This window comes from Pseudophryne corroboree, chromosome 4 (genome assembly GCF_028390025.1).
Source record: "Pseudophryne corroboree isolate aPseCor3 chromosome 4, aPseCor3.hap2, whole genome shotgun sequence".
Classification (NCBI taxonomy): Eukaryota; Metazoa; Chordata; class Amphibia; order Anura; family Myobatrachidae; genus Pseudophryne; species Pseudophryne corroboree.
The window spans coordinates 705,061,309-705,085,751 of NC_086447.1; the positions used below are offsets into that span (position 1 = coordinate 705,061,309).

The 24,443-nt window shown below is 43.6% G+C and overlaps 1 protein-coding gene and 1 non-coding gene across 2 annotated transcripts in view; both read right to left on the reverse strand.

Moving 5' to 3' along the window:
- Positions 1-6,094: 6,094 nt before the first annotated feature.
- LOC134913497 (U5 spliceosomal RNA) lies at positions 6,095-6,209 on the reverse strand. Its single transcript, XR_010177250.1, has one exon. It is a non-coding gene; the product is annotated as a U5 spliceosomal RNA (small nuclear RNA).
- Positions 6,210-14,023: 7,814 nt separating this feature from the next.
- Positions 14,024-24,443, reverse strand: part of FAM98A (family with sequence similarity 98 member A) — a 105,490-nt gene continuing 95,070 nt past the window's right edge. The window contains exons 7-8 of the mRNA XM_063917969.1: positions 20,331-20,498; positions 14,024-16,617 (exon numbers count right to left, since the gene is read on the reverse strand). Coding sequence (XP_063774039.1) covers positions 15,901-16,617; positions 20,331-20,498 — 885 coding nt within the window. The 3' untranslated portion in view covers positions 14,024-15,900. The remainder of the gene's footprint in view (positions 16,618-20,330; positions 20,499-24,443) is intronic.

The window sequence follows — 24,443 nt, forward strand, 5'->3', positions numbered from 1 at the left end:
AGGATCTCAGACACAATATCCGGCGAGCCAGGACTGACGTAGTAGAGGCCTTGGCTGCCAGGATACCAGCATCAGAAGCCGCCTCTTTAATATAACGAGAACCTGTGACAATATAAGACAAGTATTGTCTAGCATGGTCAGAGGAGATTTCAGCATCTAACTCCAAGGCCCATGCTTCAATGGCCTCTGCAGCCCAAGTAGCTGCAATAGTGGGCCTTTGTGCAGACAACCCTCCACACGTTTACCCGTAGGAATTTTTTTTAGAGACGTGACGGTGGTGACCGGTAGAGCTGAGGAAACCACCATCCTAGCCACATGTGAGTCCACTGGAGGAGGCGTTTCCCAATTCTTAGACAGCTCCGGCGCGAGGGGATAGCGAGCCAGCATCTCCTTTTGAGGCACAAACTTCGTAGCCGGGTTTTCCCAGGGTTCCTGATGTATATCCACTAGGTGGTCAGAGTGAGGTAAAACTTGTTTAATCACCTTCTGACGCTTGAACCTATCTGGTTTCTTAGGAGGAACGGATGGCTCGGGATCATCCGTAATCTGTAAAATTAACTTAATAGCCTCCAAAAGATCAGGAACATCCACATGTGAACCACCCTCCCCATCAGCCGTATCCGAGTCAGAACCTGTGGGGTCAGTGTAAGTGCCGTCTTCATCAGACGAGGTTTCAGTGACAGCAGTGGATTGTGAGGAGACAAGCGCTCGCTTAGAGGACCTCTTGGACGTAGGTGAGCGACGGTCAGACTTTTTAGTAGTCAGGGACTGGTTCAACTTCTTTATTTGAGCACATAAATCGTCCGCCCACGGCGGGTTAGCTGCAGGGACCACAAACGGTTGCACCGGCATTGGGGGTCCCATAGGGGGTGTTCGTTTATGAACTAGCGTATGTAGAAGCGTGGAAAAAGCGGCCCACGGCGGGTCATTATTTGCCCCGTCCCACTGGGGGGCAAAGAGCCCACAGAACCAGAGCCCAAAGCTGCTATATTCTCCTCATAGGTATCTGCGGCTTCAGCAACACCGGCAGTGTGTTCAGCCCCAGAACCCTCAGAAGCAGACATGATATAACTTGCAGTATCAGGTAACACCGTACAATTTGTCATCAGCACAATACCTCTAGCCCAAACCCCTGCGCATGTAGTCAGCACCAGCAGAGATAAAGGAGAGATATGGTGACTAAATCAGAGAAAAATACGTAATACAGTATATCTTTGTGAAAATCCTATATTAGATAAAACCTGACGCACCAAGCCCCCTCAGGTTATTTAATATAGGGATAGCAAGTTGAGTGAAAGACACGAAATTGACACCACTCAGCTATCAAATGAACACACAAATAGTCACAGTCTGTACAATGCAGAGGTTATTACTAACAATAATACTGCACTGGACTAGCTTACACAGCTATATAACAATAGATATAACAGTACACAGTAAGAACTGGATGTATATCACAGGGTAATTGTACTAGAAAACCTGACTAAGTGCACTCTTTCTTAACTAACACTGACTAAAAAAAGGCAGGTAGAATACTTAAGTGTCTTGTAAAGTCACAGCACTGACAACCAGGCGGCTTTACATAGGAGGATTTGCCCAAGCATTCACAGGAACAGTGAGCTGAGGGATAATGGCGCCGCAGACACTGCCAGGGAGTGAGGGAGAGACAGATATGCAGCTCCAGGGCGGGAACATTTGCAGAAAATGGCACCCTGGGGCTTCAGGTCCAAGCTCTATCCCCCTGCTGGCAAAACCACCGGGTACTGCGGGCTCTAATAAAACGGTTTATAGAGAAAACCTGACCTGTCCCATGCCCTGGTGATCTAGTGGGATCGCCTGTACTGCCACAGTGTCCACCGCCAGCGCGCGCGGCCCGCCTCCCACTGACCGCGCCGGATCGCGATAAAGACCGGGTCCCGCAAGCGGGACCCACTTACCACCTCCTGAAGCGCGGCCACGCGATCCCGGAGAGCCCGCGTCGTGTTTGCCTGACAAGAAGAAAACCGGAGCCTCCTGCTGTAGTTACCCGGCAACCAGGGCTCGGGACTGTACAGCGCCGCTGGGGAGAGCCGGAGCTGCAGCCGTGAATGTCCACTGACATGTAACACTGCTGCTGCCCTTGAAGTCTTCACTTTTTTCCTCAGAAAAAAAGCTCTTCTTAGGGCTGCCTGGAGCAGCCCCTCTGTTAAGTGCCTGCTACTGCAGCACCAACTACAAAACTGAGATCCTGTGCAGGGAGGCGGGCTGATATAGGAGGCAGCGCTATGCATTCTGGGAACAGTCAAAGCTTTGAGCCTGTTGGTGCCTCGGATCAAGATCCTACTCTACACCCTTCCTTGTGGAGCCCAGTGTACCCCGCAGCAGAAACAGTATTTCTCCTACGTGCAAAGGATACATTGGGATATGGTGGAGCGACAGTGGATTTGCACCAAACAGCCAAAGCTTTTCGGCCTCCCAGCATGCAACGGGCCCGTCCATATATCCCCGCCTCCTGGCTCAGGCAAATCTGTTGTTTTCCAAAGCTCATGACAGGAGCATCATGTAGAGCCCTAATCAGGCGAGAAGAACACACATGCACACCCTTTCGTACAAGCAGGAAGAGGTTAGTAAGTAAAAGGATCCTCAAATCAGGTGCGTCAGGGTGGGATCCCTGTGGACTTCGGAGAAATACTGCTATCAGCGGTAAGTTCTTACCAAAACATATATTTCTCCTGCAAGGTCCACAGGATATTTGGGATGTCCCAAAGCAATTTAGTGGTGGGGATGTTCCTGATTAGACAGGAGAATCCTTCACCCGAATTCAGCGTCCCGAGAGGCAAAAGTATCAAGGCATAATGTCTAATGATTGTGTTAATGGAGAACGTGTGTCTACCTAACATATCTATTCTGCTGAAACAGCACATTGTGCTGCCCATAATGGCCTACCTTACAAGTAGAATGAGCAGATACATTAGCTGGAAACAGAGAGATCAGCTTGAGAATATGCTTCTGAAATTTTCATCTGAAGCCACTTCCCCAGTGTCTGCTTTTCCGTAGGCCATCCTCACTTGTGAATTTCATAGAGAATGAAGAGAGTATCTGTCTTTCTGATGGCACTGGTATGATCCACGTAGATCCTTAAGGCACAGACTACGTCGAACGATGCATCTCTCGCAGCAAAATCTGGCACCTAGAAGACAGAGACTACAATTTCTTCCTTAAGATGGGGTTTAGAAACCACCTTAGGAAGTTACCCAGATTTGGTTTGAAGAACTGCTATATCTGGATAAAAATTTTTTTTTCAGAAATGGAGGATGACGTAATGCCCCTAAATCTGAAATTCGAACTGAAGTAACAGTCAGTAGAAAGATAACTTTAGCTGTCAACCATTTAAGATTCACTCTTTCAAGTAGTTCAAATGGGACAACCTGAAGGGCCTTTAGGACTAACTTAAATCCCAAGGCACTCTAGGAAGAACCAAAGGAGGTTGAATGTTCAGCATTCCTTGGAAAAAAGTGCGCACATCCTGTAGGTTCCCAATTTTCTTTTGGAACCATACAGTCAATGCTGACACTTGTAATCTCAAGGAAGTCAGCCATAAACCTTTATGCATTCCTGCCTAAAGGAATGCTAAAACTCTGAAGAACCAAAAGGGTAAAATTTTGGATCCCTGCAACATAGAATATAGGTCTGCCATATTTGGTGATCAATGCGAGCTGAGGAAGTTTTCCTTGCTCTGAGCATAATTAGAATTACCTTTTGTGAGTCTGCAGATCTGTGTACCAATGTCTTCTGGGCCAAGCCAGAGCTATTAGTATCACAGCACCCTTCCTTGTCTTACCTTTCCTATCACCCAGTATCATAAGGCAATTGGTGGAAACACATGAACCAGACGAAAATAGGATTTTGGTACTTACCAGGTAAATCCTTTTCTTTGAATCCATAGGGGGCACTGGAGTACTCTTGGGATATGGACGGGCGTAGCCGAACAAAGGCACTGAATATTCAAATTTAGGACTCTCCCCCCCTCCATATCCCCAAGTACCTCAGTGTACTGTGCCAGTGTTTTTTACTGAGCGAACAGGATATAGAGAGGATTGACAATGGAGAATTCCTATAACATAACAGACAACCACAAAGTTGACCTGTAACCTTATTGTCAACTAAACAGTTGACACCTTAACCGATAGAACTTTATAATTTGAACCAATCGGTGAAAATGTGTTACCATAAGCTCCTTTGAGCTTAACACCACCCAAGTAAAATTTGTTTACTAAGCTCCCTTGAGCTTAAAACAACCCAGGTAAAACTGCTCTGGGTGGGCGTCCAGTGCCCCCTATGGATTCAAAGAAAAGGATTTACCTGGTAAGTACCAAAATCCTATTTTCTTTATCATCCACTAGGGGTCACTGGAGTACTCTTGGGACGTACCAAAGCTTCCCTCGTGGGCGGGAGAGCTGTTTGATACTTGTAACAGTAGGCAGGCCAAAGCTGAATGCTGATGGCGCCACCATTCATAACGTGTAAACGTGCACAAACGTGGTGCACTGAAGGCTATGTAGCCGCGTCATAGACGCTCCACGACCCGCTGGGTCTGACATTCCCACAGAACCTGTGGGATGAACTATTACTGACGTAGGCGATTGTAACTTAGCCTTAAAGTAAGCCTGACTTGTAGTCATTATTATCCAACTGGATAATGTCTGCTGAGAAACTGGCTAACCCCAGTTTGCAGTATTATATAGAACAAACAACGTATTTATATCACGTAATGTAGACGTTCGGTACATATATAAACGCGTAATGCGTGTACCACATTCAGAATTCTAGAATGTGCTGTCCCCACAGGAACCACTATTGGTATATTGATGTGAAGAATACGAAAGCGGATTTCGTCCGAAGATCTGCTTTGCCATGAGAAAACTTAAATACGGTGGCTTGGAATACAAGGCACCCAAATATGAAAACAAAACCCTTGCCGAAGCACCCTTGCCGAAGGCAAGGCTAGAAGAAAAATGTTTTCCAAAGTAAGAAACTTAATTCTCATTTGTTGTAAAGGTTCAAAAAATATGAACTTAATTCCCCTTTGTTGAAAGGGTTCCAAAATATGAAAACTGTAATAAATCTGAACCCAACCTCAAATCGCCTGGCGCTGTAGGTGGGATAAATAGAGTCTGAACTTTGGTGACACCTTGTAGAAAGAGGTTTACAGACGCAAATAGAGGCAAACGTCTTTGAAAATACGTTTACCACACAGATACCTGCACTGTTAGTGCAGATGAACGCAGTTTTCCATCCCATCCCGTTTAACCGAATACGGGTACTTGAAGTATGATGTTGGAAACTTCCGAGGTTTACAACCTATGTAAGCACACGAAATTTTTTAATAATGAGCTGCCTTAAGCGGCTTACTATTTCGTTACATGGTTGGTATAACCGATACTGTAATGCTCTATTTTCTAAGAGGGCGGTTTGAACCCTCACCCCGTCAACCGCAGCTGCGGTACACAGATAATAGGTATACAGATAATAGGTATATAGGTAACTATGGATAAAAGAACGTTCCCTGATGTAACAGGTTGGACGTATTATGAGAGGGCTAAGATCGTGTGCAAGTATTCCTTGAAAATTCGAGAAGCAAACTTCTCCGAAACCCATGAGCTACCACCAGTATGACTGTGACGAACTGTCTTCTGATCCGTTTTGGCAACGGAGAGAGAAGCGGAAAATGGTGGAGCCAGATACACGATGCTGAATGACCCCATGAATGTGAGAGATTTCACCGCCACTGCCCTTGTGAACTGTTTTGTACACCTACTGAGCTTTTGTAATTGTGGCGAGATGCCATCATGTATACTTGAGGACAACCCCCTTCTGTGGACTCACATATGAAACACCTCTGGATTTAATGTCCAGTTTTCAAGATCCAAATCCTGACGGGTGAGATCATCTGTCTAACAGATGTCCACTCACTGATTGATCTCTTGACATTTTCACCTAATGGCGTTCTGAGCCATTGAAGATTTGAGTGACCTGCTGCATTGCCATGCGGCTTCTTGGTTCTCACTGGTTGTTGTGTATACAACTGGCGTTGCTTTGTTTGACTGCTTAAGGCCAGCGTGATCTAGGCATGAAAAACAAAATTACATGAAACTCACGGTTGTTTCTCTCCACGGAAATCTTTAGTAAAAAGCGAAAGATGTATTCGTTCTGAAGAGAAACCAGAGTCTATGCCTGGTCAGACTGAAAGCGAATCATTTATTGCATTGTAAAATGCACAGAGTTCTAGGACATTTATCGACAGCAATCTGTCGTGTTTTAGAACCTTTGAGTTGATTTTAACTACAAATCCTGACTCTCTGTGACTGTCGTCCAGAGTATAAGCACCCTTGTCCCTCTGTGGAAAACGCGAGTGAATGGTGGCGAACTAAATTGAAAACACATCTTTATTCTTAATAGATGAATACACCAATGTACCGCTAGAGTGCGTGTACTTTTGTTCTTGCTGGTGTAGTAGGTAAAAGTCTTTGACTTACCATATTTATAATCTTACCTAGGAATTGACATCGTTTAGACAGACTTAGATGCGATTGTTTTCGAACTTGATCTGCTACCGCAGTATACTTTAGTAGCGCAAGTTAGAAGAACTTTGTTGATACATAGTTCTTATGTGAGATGAGCTATGATCCCAACATCACTTTGGTAAATACCGGAAGCGATAAGCAACGGTAGAAATGAAATGGGTAATGGTTGTGGCGATTTGCAAACGCTAGAACCTGAGATGAAGAAACCGGACTGGGTAAATACGCATTGTGAATTTCAAATGCAATTATGCAATTTTGTGGCTGCAAAAAGCAAATACTAACTACAGAAAATCCATTTTCTAACTGTAGTAAATGACTTGCTGATTGATACTGCAACGGAGCTGTTTGGTTTTGCTCAAACAGAGGGGAATAAGTAACTCTGACTCTGTTGGCGTACTATTGGCTGGTTTATAAACCAGCAAAGACTAAATGACATATTGCCAAACCGTTCGACAGAATCAGTTTTGTACTTTAAGCTGTAAATAGCTGAGACATATATGAGTTGAAGTCATGAAATCTCGCAAAAGTAACATGTAAAGACGCGCTTCCACAATTATAAAAGAGGTCATCAAACCACTGGCTTGCTGACTGTGACGTCCCTTCGTTACAAAGCGTGACTGTTTGTTATAAAGGGTTAAAATGCCGTTACAAGTATATTATTTTAGGAGCAAACAAGCTCTGGCCTTGTCGCGCTTAACTAGCGACAATGAAAATAACCGGCGTTAGCAGAAGCTTAACAGATATACTCTGCAGCTTCTTTTAACAGTGATCGTCATGGTTTCATACATAGATTCTAGTGACCCAACTGTATCTTGGGTTTTTGTAATGTTTGACAGAAACGCATCTTCCAATGGTGGATCGCGTCCTTTTGGAAACGATTATGTATGGTTGTCCAAAACCCCGCACTATTCGGTGTGAGATTTGACATAGAATCGTGCATTAAATTATAAGACCAGTGACATAAACCCTTTGGTATCCAAAGGGAAATTGGCCCTTTGTAAAGACTGTCTTTTGTTAGAGCTGGCAGAGTCATTTCGAGACTCCGATTACCGCTCTTTTAATTTGAAATGCCAATGTTAACATAGGTTTCTTAAAAAAAATAATTAAATATTTTTAGTCTGCACTAGAGCCTTATTCGCTATGTAGACAGACATCATAATCGGCAACAGACAGACACTTGCACGACTTAATGAAGTTATTATATGGCATATATATATATATATATATATAAATATGTTATTGCTGAACAGCATATTTATCTCTACGGAAATCTTTAGGAAACTAAAGTGTTCTTTATGTGAAAAGTAGTTCACATGGCATATGAAACCCGAACCAAATTCTTACTAACACCCCAGCGCCTTCTGGTGGCTTAAAGATGTAGGGCAGGAATGTTCTAGCATTATCCTGAACTAAAAATTCCCACTAACACCCCTGCGCCTCCTTGTGGAGTAGAGGTGTATGGCCGGAATGTTCTGGAATTATAACTGGAAACACAGCAATGATTAAAATGGCCGCCATGCCATGTTTTCACATAAAATCACCGTACAGGTTATTTGCTGCAGTTTTAATATATAGGCTTAATAGCCTATTATACAGATTATACAATGATAACACAGGTGTAGGATACAGTAAAAATACATGAATTTAGTTATCCATTACACTGCCTGCAGTTAATGTTATTATCTTGCAGCCTTAACAGAAAATAACAGAAAACATGGTTAAACGTGGAATAGATTATGCCACTGATAGCCTATTGCAAACCAAAGCCTCATATATATATTATATATATAAATTGCTTAAACATATAATCACAGTTTATACTGATATCAGACACAGTTCTGGCAGCAAAAATCTTCATTATATATTATATATATATAACATGTATAATCACAGTTCTGTGATATTATAGCCCCTGACACTGTATAAAAATCGCTTTGCTGCTTGTGTCTATTTTTAACCCATGCAGCCTTTGCTGCTGCTATGGGCATTACTTCCCCTCCCCCATCCCCATGTTACCTGCAGCGTACGGGTATCGGGTGCAGGGAGAGGAGGAGAACGCTGTATATAGCGCCGGGGAGCCGTCCGGAAGAGCGGGCGGCGGCGGGCCTTCCAACAATAGTACCCAGTTTCTGTGTCCGACATCAGCATGCGGTGACTGGAAGAGCGGCCGGCGTCCGTGAGTGACGTGCGGCCGCTCGTTAATACACGGGAGACTCTCGGCGGCGCCTCTGTATTGGTGCCGGTCCATCAGCGCAGTGAGAGCGGCCGGCGTCTGAGTGACGTGCGGCCGCTCTTTAGCACACGGTAAAGTCTCGGCAGCGTGCACAGTGAGAGCGGCCGGCGTCTGAGTGACGTGCGGCCGCTCTGTAGGGTAGTTAAGCAGGAACCCTTCAGCGGCGTGCTTAGCGGCGGGTACAGTGAGAGCGGCCGGCGGCTGAGTGACGTGCGGCCGCTCTGTAGGGTAGTTAAGCAGGACCCCTTCAGCGGCGTTACAGTATAACATCACACACAGTAGGGCGGCAGCGTGCGCTGACCGCCCTGACACCCATACCTTGTGCCGTTTTCATCCTGGCTGTGACGAGCTTCTCTCTGCAAGCTCTGTTTTAGCCTCCAGCTTCTCTTGTGACGGGCTTTCTGTAAGCTCCTTGCAGCTGTAGCTCTTCCAGCTCTTTGTCTCATCCTGGCTGTGCCGGAGCTTCTTTCTGTAAGCTCCGTTCAGCTTGCAGGAGACAGTGGCTGCCTGTGGCTGTGAGGGTGCTCTTTGTGAGGACCGACACGCCATGCGCTCCTCTTATAGCGCCTGTGGCTGTGAGGGTGCTCTTTGTGAGGACCGACACGCCATTCGCTGCCCGTGCAGCGGCACTATCCCGGACCCATGTTTTTCCAGAAACTGGGAAGGGATGTGCTAAGTGTAAAAATAAAAATTAAAAATAAAAATTAAAAAATAAAAATCCAAGTGTGGTTATACCACAAGCCTATGTTCGTGCTGTGAGCACCGAAAAAACACTGGCACAGTACACTGAGGTACTTGGGGATATGGAGGGGGGGAGAGTCCTAAATTTGAATATTCAGTGCCTTTGTTCGGCTACGCCCGTCCATATCCCAAGAGTACTCCAGTGACCCCTAGTGGATGATAAAGAAAGTTGACAAGTCATCCACAAGATCACTCTGGGATTTGTTCCTGACCCTTATGCGAAACAGTTATTGTTCTGACAGGACGACATGAGATGCATCTCCGGTAATCCCCATTAACTACCAGAGTTTTTAAGACTTTGGGGTGTAAGTCCATACGTTTACCTGAATGGCGAGAGGACTAAGAAAATCTGCTTCCCAGTTTAGGACTGCCAGAATGAGTACTGCAGACAAGGCTGGATAATGAAGTTCTGTCTACCTTAAAGTGTGACTTACCTTCTTCATTATGTTTTGGCTGCGAGATCCTCCCTGATGGTTGAGATACGTCACTGCCATTGCATGTCTGAGCAGATTCGATCTGGATTCATCAGAAGGATATCCTTTGCCTGAATAAATGCCATATATATGGCCCGAGGTTCCGATATATTTATTGGCAGGCAACATTTCTTCCTTGGTCCACTGCCCCTGGAAGCAACTCCTTCCTGATACTTCACCCCAGCCCCACAGGCTGGCATCCACTGTCCGAGTTGCCATCTGATATTCAAAGGAGCCTTCCTTTGTCCAGGATAGGATGTCCAATAACCATCAAGCTATTGACCTCCTAACTTTCAGAGGAAGACCATAATCTGCACTTTTATTGTCTGATGAAAAACATTTCTACTTGGAAATGATCAGACATTGCAGATGTATCTAATGGAACTAAGTATACTCCATCATGTCCAATGTCTACACCATCAAACCCATCACACGCATTACCGCGTAAATGGATAGTTTGACTGCGTAGCAATTCCTGAATCCTTAAGTTAATTTTGGATATTTTGTTAAGAGGTAAATTACTCTCTGAATACCCAACTCCAACACAGCCCCCAAGTGAGTCATCCGATGTGACGGAACCAGAGATGACTTTGCCCAATTTATGAGCCAACCATATCTCTGTAACAAGCTGTTGTCTGTTACAGATGACAGTGAACAATTCCTGAGACTGTGCCAGGATTAAGTCGTCGAGGTAAGGGTTTTTATAAAATACTTATCTCCTGCTAACAGAGATAAGAAACCATCACTACCATAATTTTGGTGAATACTCTGAGAGCTGTGGTCAGCCCAATCGTAGGGCCTGAAATTGAGGCTGGAGGATAGCAACCTAACATAGCACTGACGGAACAGTGCTACAGGAACATGTGGATAGGCATCCTAAATATTCTGGTATGCCCTAAATACTCCTGCTCTATGGCAGAAATAATGGAATGTAAAGTCTACATATGAAACCTGAGGCACCCAAAAGTACTTGTTCAGTGCTTTGAGATTGAGTATGGGCTGGAATGACCCATTTGGCTTCTGGACTAGAAAGAGGTTGGAATCAAACCTTGTCCTTAATGTGCAAAAGGAACTGAATTATCAATCCTGACTGAAGCACTTGAACTGCCTCTTGCAAAGCCCTAAACTTCATTTCCACTGAAGACGGGCTGGTACAATTTTTTATTGAGGGTGTTTCTTGAAAACACCTACAGCACTTGGTATTACCAGGTTTACGATCCAAGTACTAACCAGGACCAACACTGCTTAGCTTCCAGGATCAGATAAGATTGGGCATGTCCAGTGTGGTGTGGCTGTACATCATACCGTGAGATACCGCTTTTTTGCACCCAGACATCTGTAGTAGACTGCTGCCAGCTCTGTGCAAACTGAAGAAATCAGCCTCCCAACCTGGGTCACCCCAGGTGGAGGCCCTCACATCAGGCTGATGGCTTCTCTCAGATTTGAAAACCAGTCCTCTGGTAGCCCAATACCTTTTAGTCCTATCAGACTTGATGGATTGGACTGTGTCTTTTACCCTTTCCTTTTCCTTGATTCCAAAAGGACCGGAAAGCTGGAAAGTAGGCTTGAATTTTTGTGTGAAAGGTAACTTCACTTTCTTGGAATCTGATTCCAAATACTGTTAATTCTTTATCAAAAATAATATTTCCAGTAACAAAGATAAGACTCCAGAACCTTCCTGGATTCTGAGTCATCTTACCATGTACATAGCCAACTTGCTATGCGGGCTGCTGCTGCTGAATGAGAGGCAATTGTACCCATATTCAGGTCCGCTCATCGCTGCCTGTTTGATATGCATTATGGAATTTTTGCTTTCTAGATGCCACTGAAAGATCCCCTTTCAATGCATCAGCCCAGGCTGCCACTGCTTACACTATCTGAGCTGAAGCCAAGGCTGTCTAATGATTGTCCCAGACAAAAAGAAAAAATGGTCTTTAGAAAACCCTTGAGTCTCGTTTCCATGACATCATTTATGTTGAAAACAAAAATAATGTAGATTTTCACTGCAATCTAAGATCTCTGAATCTACTTTGGGACACACCCTTATTTTATCTTTTAAACACAGTCCCCAGCTGGACGAGGATCATTGGAAATCCATTCCCTGAAATTCTAACTTCGTATTGGACGTAACGCAACATACAGTAATTTCCATCAGACGTTTAAACACAGTTGCCTTCGTTTCTAACACAGGCTCTGCTGCTTCTGAGGATAGAATGGGTTACCTAGCACTAATTAGCTCAGGTATGTCCACTGAGCTGAGACCCTCCAAAGTGCAATGAGTCGTCAGTTAAACATGTGTAGACTGTGAAGATGTTGTATCATATCTATGATTTACTTACCATCGGCCTTTCAGCCTGCCTTTGTTAAGAGGCTGCCATTCCCTAGGTGGATCACTTCAGAATGAAAGCTGCATGTAAAAGGTTAATAGCTCAGCTACATTGGCTAATGTCAGTGCAAAGTAGCCCATGAAGGTTCACCAGAACCTGTGCCTGCCTCGGTTACTTAAGCGGCTTTTGAGACAACTAAATCATTTTGCACATAATCCCATTGAACCAGTCCTGATAGGTTAATCTAGCTCTGCAAGACAACATGAAATGAGTGCTGATGCTGCTGTGGAAAGCGTATTTTCCTCACCTTTGCCGCATTTAGACATGATTAATAAATCACACATCTTTACAGTGTTAATACACAATTTGTGACTGTAATCACTTTAAAATTTGTTAAAGTGACATACAATCCGACCCTACCCTGCTTTGCACCAGCATTGAGGATCGGAACACACAGAAAAACTGATGGATTATAGTAAAGTCAGCAATCACACTAGCAGTCAGTCACAAGTTATACATTAGTATAATAAGCAATATGAGCACATAATCAACTACAAATACATTACTACTGTGTAGGAGAAACATTACTGCATTACCTTATATAGGAGTTTTAAACATATTCAGATGCATATGAGTCTGATAACTATTGCTGTGCATCAGGCACTTTATCTTATTCGTACTCAAAGGTAGAGACTTAGTGCCGTAATACTCAGCTCCGTAGAGTGGGATACAGGGAGACTCACCCCGCTTCCAGGACTTATCAATATGTTAGCATCTGGATCCACTCAGCGCTCGCAAATAGTGTACACAATTGCTCCGTGAACCTACTGTATACTGAACAGACGCCCAAGTGAACACTGACGGACTAGTTACACAGCCGCCTATGCTGCGACTGGGTCCCCTTAGTACACAGCGTCTTGGACGGAAGCGGGACAACAGTTCATGGCGAAGACTCGGAGGAAACTGGTCATGAACCGTGGGGAGGGGCGACCAGGGAAGCGTCTGACTCCCCACTGCTGACATCAACCCTAGGGATCGCGGCCTCAAACTACCCCCTGGAGCCTTTGATCCCTAAGGCCTAGCGCTGGTGCACTCTTGGAGGCAGCCGCGTCAGCGACTGTTTGGTAGTCTCCTCCCAAAAGAGTGCGGCTGTGTCCGTGTTCCCCCTCTATGCGGAACCAGTGCCTTACCTTCTCCCCGTGCTCTGGCCACAGCTTGGTAACGTCTGCTGGACCTGCTAGTTTTATCCGACACAGACGCCGACCAAAACAGCACTGCACTCGTGGGTAAGCATTGTTGCGACCCGGCGGAAAGTTGTTGGAGCGACTCTAAGGTACGTATAAGACGCTGTTTGGAAAGATCACGCAGAAAAAATAGTAAGATTATAAAAATAAAATAAAAAAGGTTTTGGCTGCTAAAAACCAGCAGGCCTTAGACCATGGTCCGGCTCCTGCTGCACCAAACAAAAAACTGATTTGCCTGAGCCAGGAGGCGGGGATATATGGACGGGCCCATTGCATGCTGGGAGGCCAAAAAGCTTTGACCGTTTGGTACAAATCCGTTGTCGCTCCACCATATCCCAATGTACCCTGTGGATACCCTACAGGAGAAAACCAATGTTTCTTTTGTTTTAATCAAGGGCAACATATTTAGATGTAGAAAAACAAACAAGAAAATAAGACGGTACCCATTCAGGAACTTTATTTCACCTTTCATACAAACAGCATACCTTCAACTGGCTTCTTTCACAGCTTAACAATGTTTATGTACAAAGGAAATCAAACAAAAATCATTATGTGGATCTTCTTAAAGGCTTAATAAACAACACAAACTCACACAGGCTTGGTTTTCTGCAGCATATGTAAAGAATATTTTTGGGCATAACCTCCTTTGCCCAAGTAGTAGTGCATGTCTTTTGAGGGGAAAAAAAATAATCCAAACAACTTGACTGAGTGGCATAAGACTGCAATAACTAAAAAGGAAGAAAGTCTACTTAGAGCTGTTTTCAAGTAATTTTAGACCACGTTCGCAAAAAAATATCATTATTATTGGTGCGGAAATGAAAGTTTAAATGTGTGGTAACTGCACTTAAAGTCGTAAACTGATGATCACGGATATGACCCCTATGGCTGAACATAGTACGCTTTTAAGACATACTAGACTGTCTTACAGACTACAGTAGAGCTCATGTAATAATGTTTACCCCATCAGGAAAGCAATGAATGCATTGAACATAAAAAATATCACCTTTGCTTTTTCTACATGCAATAAAGGGATGAGAACAAAAAGAAAACAACAAAATGAACACATACCTTATATAAGCTGGGTCTGCTCTGTATTATACAGTGGACTAAAATTCCCATAATGCTCTTATAGCCAAACACTGCGGGCCCAGTAACAGCGGGATATTTATATTTAATATGAGGTTTAGAAATGCTACTTGTAGGAGAACCAGTATTCTACTAATTAAAAAAATAAAAACATAAGAAATTATAGTGATTTAGTAGGTCAAACATATTCAAACAGTAACTTTTTTATTTTCAATATTGTAACCATTCATTAAAAATAAATCACTTAAAAATTAGCTTAGGCAGACTTATTAATGTACTGTTTTAATGGCAATTCTGATTTTTTTTTTGATCATCAAGACTCAACTTTTAACATGGTATGAATATTTCAATGGGGGGGGGTTATGGGATATAATTTTAACTATTCTTAGGTCAAACAATTTAATTTTCAGTCTCATTCAGAGCAACTGCAAAGTTATAAGTTTCCCAAACTGAGCTATCTCCAATATAAAGCAATATAGGTTTGTAATAAAGTCAAATAAAAACATGAAATTCCTATAGCATATATCTCAATATTTTTCCTTTAAGCTGATAAGGTAGGCTGTATAAGCACATCACAACTGCTCCTATCCATTTCTATCAGAGCTGCATACACGTTATCGACTAGTGACCACTAGTCATGATAACAGCCATACTCTCGGGCTAAGGCAGCATCCCACAAGAATGCAGCAAATCACAAGGACACAAATCTACTTTTATTACCTAACAGACCACTGAAACTCTGCATCAGCATAAATGTAGGATGTTATGTGGGATGAAGAGTTTATTGGCTACTTAGGGTATGCAGCTATGTAGGATTGCATGCTTGTAACTTTGTGGAAATCTAGCCATTTTAGTCCATCATCAGTTGAGCATTAGACAAATTCCATTATTAAAACAGTGCATTTTAATTGCAATTTTAATAAAATGTGAATGTCACTACACGTATTGTCAATGATGAAAGCAGATGGAAACCTTATTGTTAGTGCTGCATTGTATGAAAGGTGTGTAGAGAATAAAGGTTACCACTGCAAATAGCATTTCTGAAGAAAAGCAGTTGTGGGAATATATTTTTATTGCTCAAGTCCACACATGCATCAGGCTATGTTTCAGCACTCATAACGGACAGGTGGGTAAAAAAAACAAAAAACAAAACAAAAAACAATATATGTATTTTTCTGATTAGGTTGTCATTTGTATTGCCTGAGCTCTACTGAAACTGCTGCTGAAATAATCTCAACTGGTGTAGTGTTTCCCTTGTCCAAAACCAGACTGATTATATTGATACCCCCCATGTTGAAAATGCTGCTCAAATTGACCCCCTTGGTTATAGCTCTGTGCCCCACGACCACCCCAACCACCACCTTGTCCTCCTCTTCCACCACGGCCACCTCGACCTCCTCTTCCACCTCCACGGCCACCTCCTCGGTCATTCTGATGGCCACCATCCTGATATCTATTGTCTTGTTGGTATCCTCCACCCTGGTATCCACTTCCAGAGTAGGATGAACCTTGGTAGCCACCATAGCCGCCTCCACCTTGGTATCCACCACCACCTCCACCACCTTGGTATCCACTACCACCTCCCTGGTATCCGCCTCCTTGATAGCCACTACCTTGGTAGCCCCCTGTTTGAACTCCAGAATCTCGATAACCACCATCTTGATAATGTCCACCAGAACTACTGCCACCATCTGTCCAGCCTCCTTGAATTTTGCCTCCTCTACCACCTCTGCTTCCTTGATCATAGTTCCCGCGACCTCCTCCTCGACCACCACCTTGTTCATATCCACCTCGACCACTGTATGACTGTTCATATCCACCTCGTCCTCCACCTCTACCACCACCTTGTGGTGGTCCATCTTGTCTCTTCTGCCAAGGAGGCATCTCTGGTGGAGGAGGTTCTATTTCATTAGGTCTGCCCCCTCTGTCAGGAACTCTACCCATTAACACCTGAAAGAAAAAGATATTGCTAATAAAAATTGTACAGTGGTACAGCCTTCTTGGAAAACCATAGAAAGGCAGACCTGGTCATCGTGCAACTTAATAGAATTACAAAACAGTTTACTTAATCATATAGAATAGTTTTTCTAAAAAGGTAAAAAGTTGAGAAACGAATACCCTTTTCACATCTCCAATGCCGGATCCCACCCGGGAACTGGAAACTGGTCCTTCCCGGGTGGGATCCGGCATTGGAGTCTATGCGCTGGGGTGGAGGCGGCGCTGGGAGATAAGGTCATCTCCGCGACGCCTCTCCTTATGCTGTGAATGGGTACCGGGTCGCATCGACCCGGCAACCCATTCACATTGCGCCTGACCTGGTATTCAACCCGGGAATAACCCTTCTTATTACCCGGGTTGAATTACTGGGTCAGACAACCCGGGAATTCTCCAAGGCCCCTTTCACATCACACACTAACACGTGTCGACTCGGCAACATGCCGGGTCGATACAGAGTTATTTTTGCGATGTGAAAGGGGTAATGCTGAACTCAGGTTATCTGTTAGAGATAATATTTTTTATAAAATGCCCGTGTATAGATGTGTCCCCATACACCTAGACTTAATACGCTATGTGGCGAGAAACGCCTGGCGCAAGTGTGCCACGCCAAGTGATGTAGCTTGAATGTGACATAACAAAACTGCTTCACGAGAATGCATCTGAATCTGTATACAAAGTGCTACAGCGGTGTCCCGCTACAGTGTTGCAACATATAGCAGCGTTCTGTAGCGGGACTGTGATATGTATGCAGCGCGGCATGTCACGTGTGTATGCATCTCGCAAGCTGCGACCTGTGTGCTGTGATGTAAACGCATCGTAGCCACAGTATAAGTGGATATATCTGTGCAATGTTGCAGCTTTTTTTCAAGCCAGGTTCTGTTGTGCTTGTTATACAGAGTTACACTTAGTTGCACACAACTATACAAGTGTGGCATATCAAATTAATCAATGCAGTCCCATCGTCGCATCATACTGCGAAGTAAGACGCACAATGAGCATAACACAAAAGATGCTCAGCACAAGCACAGTCACATGGGACCTGGGGCGCCAAGAAGGGATGTTTGATGCGAATGCAGCAATAGTGTATGAGGACACGTGTAAAGAAAGCATTAGTAATGTCTAGTAATAAAAGAAACAAAACAAAAATTATCTTTGAGATAGGGTAACAATCACCCTATTTGTACTCAGCCTGGTTTTATTTCGTTCTTTTCTCAGCTGTAAACCTGGAAGTAGTCTGCTGCCACTATATAAATAAGTGATCATAACATGTATCTATTAAATGCCATTAAAGCAATGCCACACTGCTGATACATTTTCTTTCTTCATCCAACTTACAGTATGTCAACTCCCTGTCAGCAAATACAGACTATGTAAAATTATATGAATTACTTTAAAAAAAAAAAAAATAATCAATATATGCAGAGGGAGTGGTGTTCATAGGACTGTCAATAAAATAAAAAAGAAAACAACTTGAAATCCCTGAGCCTAACACATTCTAGCAGATGATTTATAAAATTGACATATAAGTATTTTCTTTAAGGCACCGCCTCTCCTCAACACAGGAAACCATTTCACAATAGGAAGAGCGTTCGTTAGAAGATTTTAATTAAAATGCCTAAGTTAGCAGCTGGGAATTTCATTATTTGATAGAAAAATCAATTCACACATTAAATGCCAGCCTTCAGGATGTCTGGGGAAACAGTAATAATACAAACAATGTTTCGGTTGCCATTACGTCTTTAATTAGTTTGGAAAATGTTTCCACAATGGTCATAAAGAAAATGACAAACTTATACCCCTTTCACGTTGAGCCTCTGATCTGGGATATTGCTGGGGCAAGCCAGGACAACGTTGTCTTACTATGTGGAGGTAGAATTTCTTCAGGGCTCCCAAAAGTACAGAAAGTGTCCCAGAAAAAGGACTACCACAAAAGGTGAAATGCACAGTTGTATCCCCCTAAATATAGGCTCAAAAAGCCACACAGTGCAAGATGCTTGGCGATAGTAAGCTGCCAAGTCCCGTGCAACTCTGATAGCGTTGGGGGTGCAATGCAACTTGGGCGCACCAAGTGACTGTGCCGATTAACTTGCAATGCTACACTTGTATACAGATGTGTCATCCTACATCACTGCTGCAGTCACACCAAACTGTCTCTCGGCATGTCAGGTTCTGTGAGACTGCTAGCGTTGGGCATGTTTTGTGAAAAACGTATTAGTCACAACGTAATGCACTAGGAAACACAGAAGCTGTGCGGATTAATTTGATATGCAACACTTGTATATCTGCGTGCGACTGAGGGCATTATTCAGGTTTGTTAGCAAAGCAAGAAAGCACACTATTGGGCAAAACCATGTTGCACTGAAGGTGGGGCAGATGTCCAGAGAGATTTAGATTTGGGTGGGTTATAGTGTTTCTGTGCATGGTAAGTACAGACTGCTTTATTTTTACACTGTAATTTAGACTTCAGTGTGAACACACCCACCCAAATCTTCTCTCTGCACATGTTACATCTGTCCCACCTGCAGTACAACATGGTTTTGCACATTAGTGTTCTTTTTTGCTTTGCTAATAAACCTGAATAACCCCCTGAATCTCTGAATCTGTGTACGAAAGCTACAATGCTGCAGGTGTAGCTTTTTCCATTGCAAGTTCGGCTGTGCTTCGTATACAGACTCAGTCACACACAGATATACAAGTGTCACATCAAAATTATCAGCACAGTCTCCTGAAGTGTCCTAGTCACACTGCAATCTGATTAAGATGCACTGGTTGGCATAAAAAGACCCTGGACACTAGAGTAGTTGCATAGCACCTGTCAGCTCATTCACGCTATGTATCTACCGCTGCATGGTGTATTAAGGCAAGATGTATGAGGACTCATCTGTATCTGTGTGCGACTGAGTCTGTATATGAAGCATGGAACTTAGCATGGAAAAAAGGCCACAACCGCTGCATCATAGCACTTTGTATACAGATTCACTCAGTTGCAAACAGATATACAAGTGTTGCATATAAAATTAATCAGCACAGTCTCCTCATGTACTAGTTTCACTGCTTTCCGACTAGGATGCATCATCGGTAAAAGATGTAAGACATTACCAGAGACACCCAGAACCTGGCACATCCAGAGCGGATGATTGGCACTACTGCAGTAATTATGTATGAGGACACATCTGTAGCTTTTTCAAAAAACAAAAAATAAAATTGAAACGTCTTAGAAAGAATCATACACTGACCCAACTTATTTTAGGACATGAAACCACAGATATATATCTGGAATTTTATCCTAAATAATAAAATCTAAAGCTGCTCCCCACCTCTATGGGGGGAATTCAAGTGTTTTGTGCACCAGCGGCACACCAGATTGTGCCTGATGGACCGATTCAATTATTGTTTGGGCGTGCACAACCGCCGGTGCTGTTATTACTGTTATGTTTTCCATTATGTCAACAGGCTGGTAACTAGTTGTAATATAAAGTCCCAATCAAAATTACTTTGCAGTGAACATTCAGTAGAGTAGTTAACACTTGTGCGAATTGGGCATTCACCCAGCCAGTCGAAGTGTGCAAGATGGGGTGCCATTGCCAGTGTTACACGTAGCGGCAACAGCAAACCACACTCTTCACCGGCAACTGAATGCTTCGATTTCTAAATGAACTACTTACCTTATTTATAGCACAAGCAGTTTTCTCCCGGATTGAACCACTGCTAGTCCTCAAAATTTTGGACAGATCATGACGGGCTGCTAATAGATGTGCAACACAAATGGATCCACTACTCGATAAGGCCGCACGTTTTGGCTGGTAAACTTTACCCAGTTTGTCAGACTGACTCTGTTTAAAATTGAACCAGAAACACATTAGATAATGCAAGCAAGGAATAATCAAAAACTTCAGATACCTCCAGGATTTCTCAAGTTGAAACTTTATTTTCTGTGTTATGTATGCATTGTCCTCAAAGGCAAATGTAAAATCTAACAAATGCAAAATGTTTTACTTTGGGCAGTGGTTATTACATTCACTACTGCCCTCTATTGGCAAGAACGTGTTTTGTGAATGGTCATTAACTACCTCCACAGTACAACTTAATGACTAGAAATGGGCCACAACAGAAGATATTTACTTTAGCATTAGCGCATGAATTGGTCAGTAATTCTGTGACAACATTCAGCAAAGTATAGTTGTTAAAGTATCATAATAAGTAAATACAATAAAACTACTAACTTGGAGTTTACCAAGATAAATTAACATTTTAACATAGTAGTTCTTCCGCAAATGTATAGCACACACATTATATATAGTGTTCACAGTAGACTGTTTTACCAGGGCACCATGCCGTGCCCGATTTTTAAAGGGCAAAAGGTGCCCTGCCCTTTCACCGGCATCCTGCTAAAAAACAGCCTGCTGAGTGAATCTGTTCACATTAAGAGGAGAGATTGGGGGAAGCCCAGCACGCACCCATTAGTGACCGTCACCAGGGCCGCATCACCCACCTCCCCGGCTGCACCCTTTTTGCGAGTGCGCATGCTGCACCTGTATCTCTGCGCCGTGCCAGCTTCCTGGCAGGATCACTAACAAAAAATAAATTTTATATATCTATCCATCTACATATCTATATATCTATCTATATATATCTATATATATATATCTATCTATCTATCTATATATATATATATATATATATATATATACCAGCATATAGAAAACCACAGCACTCGCCACCCCAGAAGTGGCGTGCAGTATCCGCACTCGCCACTAATAGGGTGGGGTGCATGTAGCTCATGGCCACCCACTCAAAAATCTAGACACAAAAAGTACAGCACTCACCAAAATAAGCTCAATTATCCTCACAACATCTATGGATAAATGAATAAACGATGGGGGTTTAGTTAGTGAATTGGCCAATGCACGGAAGCCTGCATACCGCTCCACGGTACCCCACCTTCATGCAGATCCTACACTATCACCAAATCATTTAAAATTAAAACCTGGCAACTGTATCTCATAATATAACTGCAAGGATAATTGAGCTTATTTTGGTGAGTGCTGTACTTTTTGTTTCTAGATTTTTGAGTAGGTGGCCATGGGCTACATGCACCCCACCCTATTAGTGGCGAGTGCGGATACTGCACCCCATTTCTGGGGTGGCGAGTGCTGTGGTTTTCTATATGCTGGTATATTTTAGGGTTAACCCCTGGTTAACTCATTAACTGTGGCCACAAACTCTGTTCATGCACCCCAATTGTCTTAAACCTGTGTCAGCTGCCCTTTAGTAAATGATTAGCCAGTGTCAGGTGACTAGTGTACCTTTAAAAGCCATGCAGTTCATGGCAGGTATACCTTACACCAAGTGGGCATTTTTGCAGTTATATTATTAGATACAGTTGCCAGGTTTTAATTTAGATGATTTGGTGATAGTGTAGGACCTGCATGAAGGTGGGGTACCGTGGAGCGGTATGCAGGCTTCCGTGCATTGGCCAATTCACTAACTAAACCCCCATCGTTTATTCATTTATCCATAGATGTTGTGAGGATAATTGAGCTTATTTTGGTGAGTGCTGTACTTTTTGTTTCTTTATATATATATATATAGCTATATATCTAGTACATATATATATTTATTTATGGTAGACTTACCGTTGATAACTATTTCTCCTAAGTCCACAGTATCCACAGGATAAACATGGGGATATGAGGTAGCATCAGCGGAATGGTACCAACGATCAAAGCTTTCGGCCTCCCAGAATGCACCAGGCCAGTCCCCCTATATGCCTGCCTCCTGGCTCAGGCAATACAGTTGTTTGGTTGGTGCAGCAGGTGCCAGACCACGATCTTTGGGCTGCTGATTTTTGCAGCCCAAAGATTGTATTTCATTTTTATAGTCTTACGTAAGCTCAAGCCAGGAGCATAACAGAGAGCCCTAATCAAGCGAGAAGAACACACATGCACACCCTTCCATACAAGAAGGAAGAGGTTAGTAGGTGGAAGGATCCTCAAATCAGGTGCATCAGGGTTGGATCCCTGTGGACTTAGGAGAAATAGAGTTATCAATGGTAAGTCTACCATAACTATACATTTCTCCTGCAAGGTCCACAGGTTATCCACAGGATAAACACATTGGGATGTCCCAAAGCAAATTTAGTGCTGTTCTGAGAAGCAAAGGTATCAAAGGCATAATGTCTAATGAATGTGTTAATGGAAGACCATGTGGCTGCCTTACATATCTGTTCAGCTGAAGCAACACGTTGTGCTGCCCATGACGGACCTACCTTATGAGTAGAGTGAGCAGAGACATTAGCCGGAATAGGGAGATCAGGTTGAGAATATGCTTCTGAAAGTGTCCTCCGAAGCCACCTCGCCAGTGTCTGCTTGTCATCAGGCCAATCCTCTCTTGTGAAATCCATAGAGAACAAAGTGTGTCTGGCTTTCTGATGGCACTGGTACGATCCATGTAGATCTTTAAGGCACAGACTACGTCCAACGATGCATCTCCCGCAGAAATGTCTGCCATTGGAAGGCCGGGGCTACAATTTCTTCATTAAGGTGGAATTTAGATACCACCTTAGGAAGATACCCAGATTTGGTTCTGAGAACCGCTCTATCTGGGAGAAAAATCAGAAAAGGAGGGCGACATATTAATGCCCCTAAATCTGAAACTCTCGTAGCTGAAGCAACAGCCAGAGAACCTTAGCTGTCAGCCATTTAAGATACACTCGCTTTAGTGGTTCAAATGGAGCAACTTGAAGCGCCTTTAGGACTAAACTTAAATCCCAAGGCACTGCAGGATGAACAAAAGGAGGTTGGATGTGAAGCATTCCCTGGAAGAAAGTGTGAACATCCTGTAGGTTAGCAATATTCTTTTGAAACCATACCGTCAATGTGGACACCTGAAATCTCAAGGAAGCCACCCGTAGACCTTTGTCCATTCCTGCCTGAAGGAATGCTAGGACTCTGGAAACTCTGAAGGACCTAGGGTAACATTTTTGGTCACTGCACCACTGAATATAGGCTTGTCATATTCGGTGATAAATGCAAACTGAGGATGGTTTCCTTGCTCTGAGGATTCTTTGAATTACCTGTTGTGAGAATCCTCTTGCTTTCAGGATGGAAGTCTCAAGAGCCACGCCGTCAAAGGCAGTCGACCCAGGTGCTTGTAATAGCAAGGACCCTGGGACAGTAGATCTGGACATTGAGGGAGAAGTAATGAAGCATCCATTTACTGCCTCTCCAGATCTGTGTACCAATGTCATCTGGGCCAAGCCGGAGCTATTAGTATCACGGCGCCCTTTACTTATTTTACCTTTCGCATCACCCTGGGCAACAGGGAGATCGGTGGAAACACATAAGCCAGACGAAATTCCCATCTCAGCGACAGGGCATCCATAAAGGTTGCTCCGGGATCCTTCGATCTTGACCCATATGCGGGAACTTTGTTGTTCTGACGGGATGCCATGAGATATATCTCCGGTAACCACCACTTATCTACCAGAGTCTGGAAGACCTCGGGATGTAAAACCCATTCGATTGCATGAATGGCGTGTCGACTGAGAAAATCCGCTTCCCAGTTTAGGACTCCTGGAATGAATACTACTGACAAGGCTGGATGATGAAGCTCTGCCCACCTTAACATGCGGCTTACCGCCTTCATTGCTTTTTGGCTGCGAGTTCCTCCCTGATGATTGAGGTACGCTACTGCCGTTGCACTGTCCGAGCAAATTTAAACTGGTTTCCCTGGAGGATGCCCTTTGCCTGAACGAGTGTCATATATATGGCCCAGAG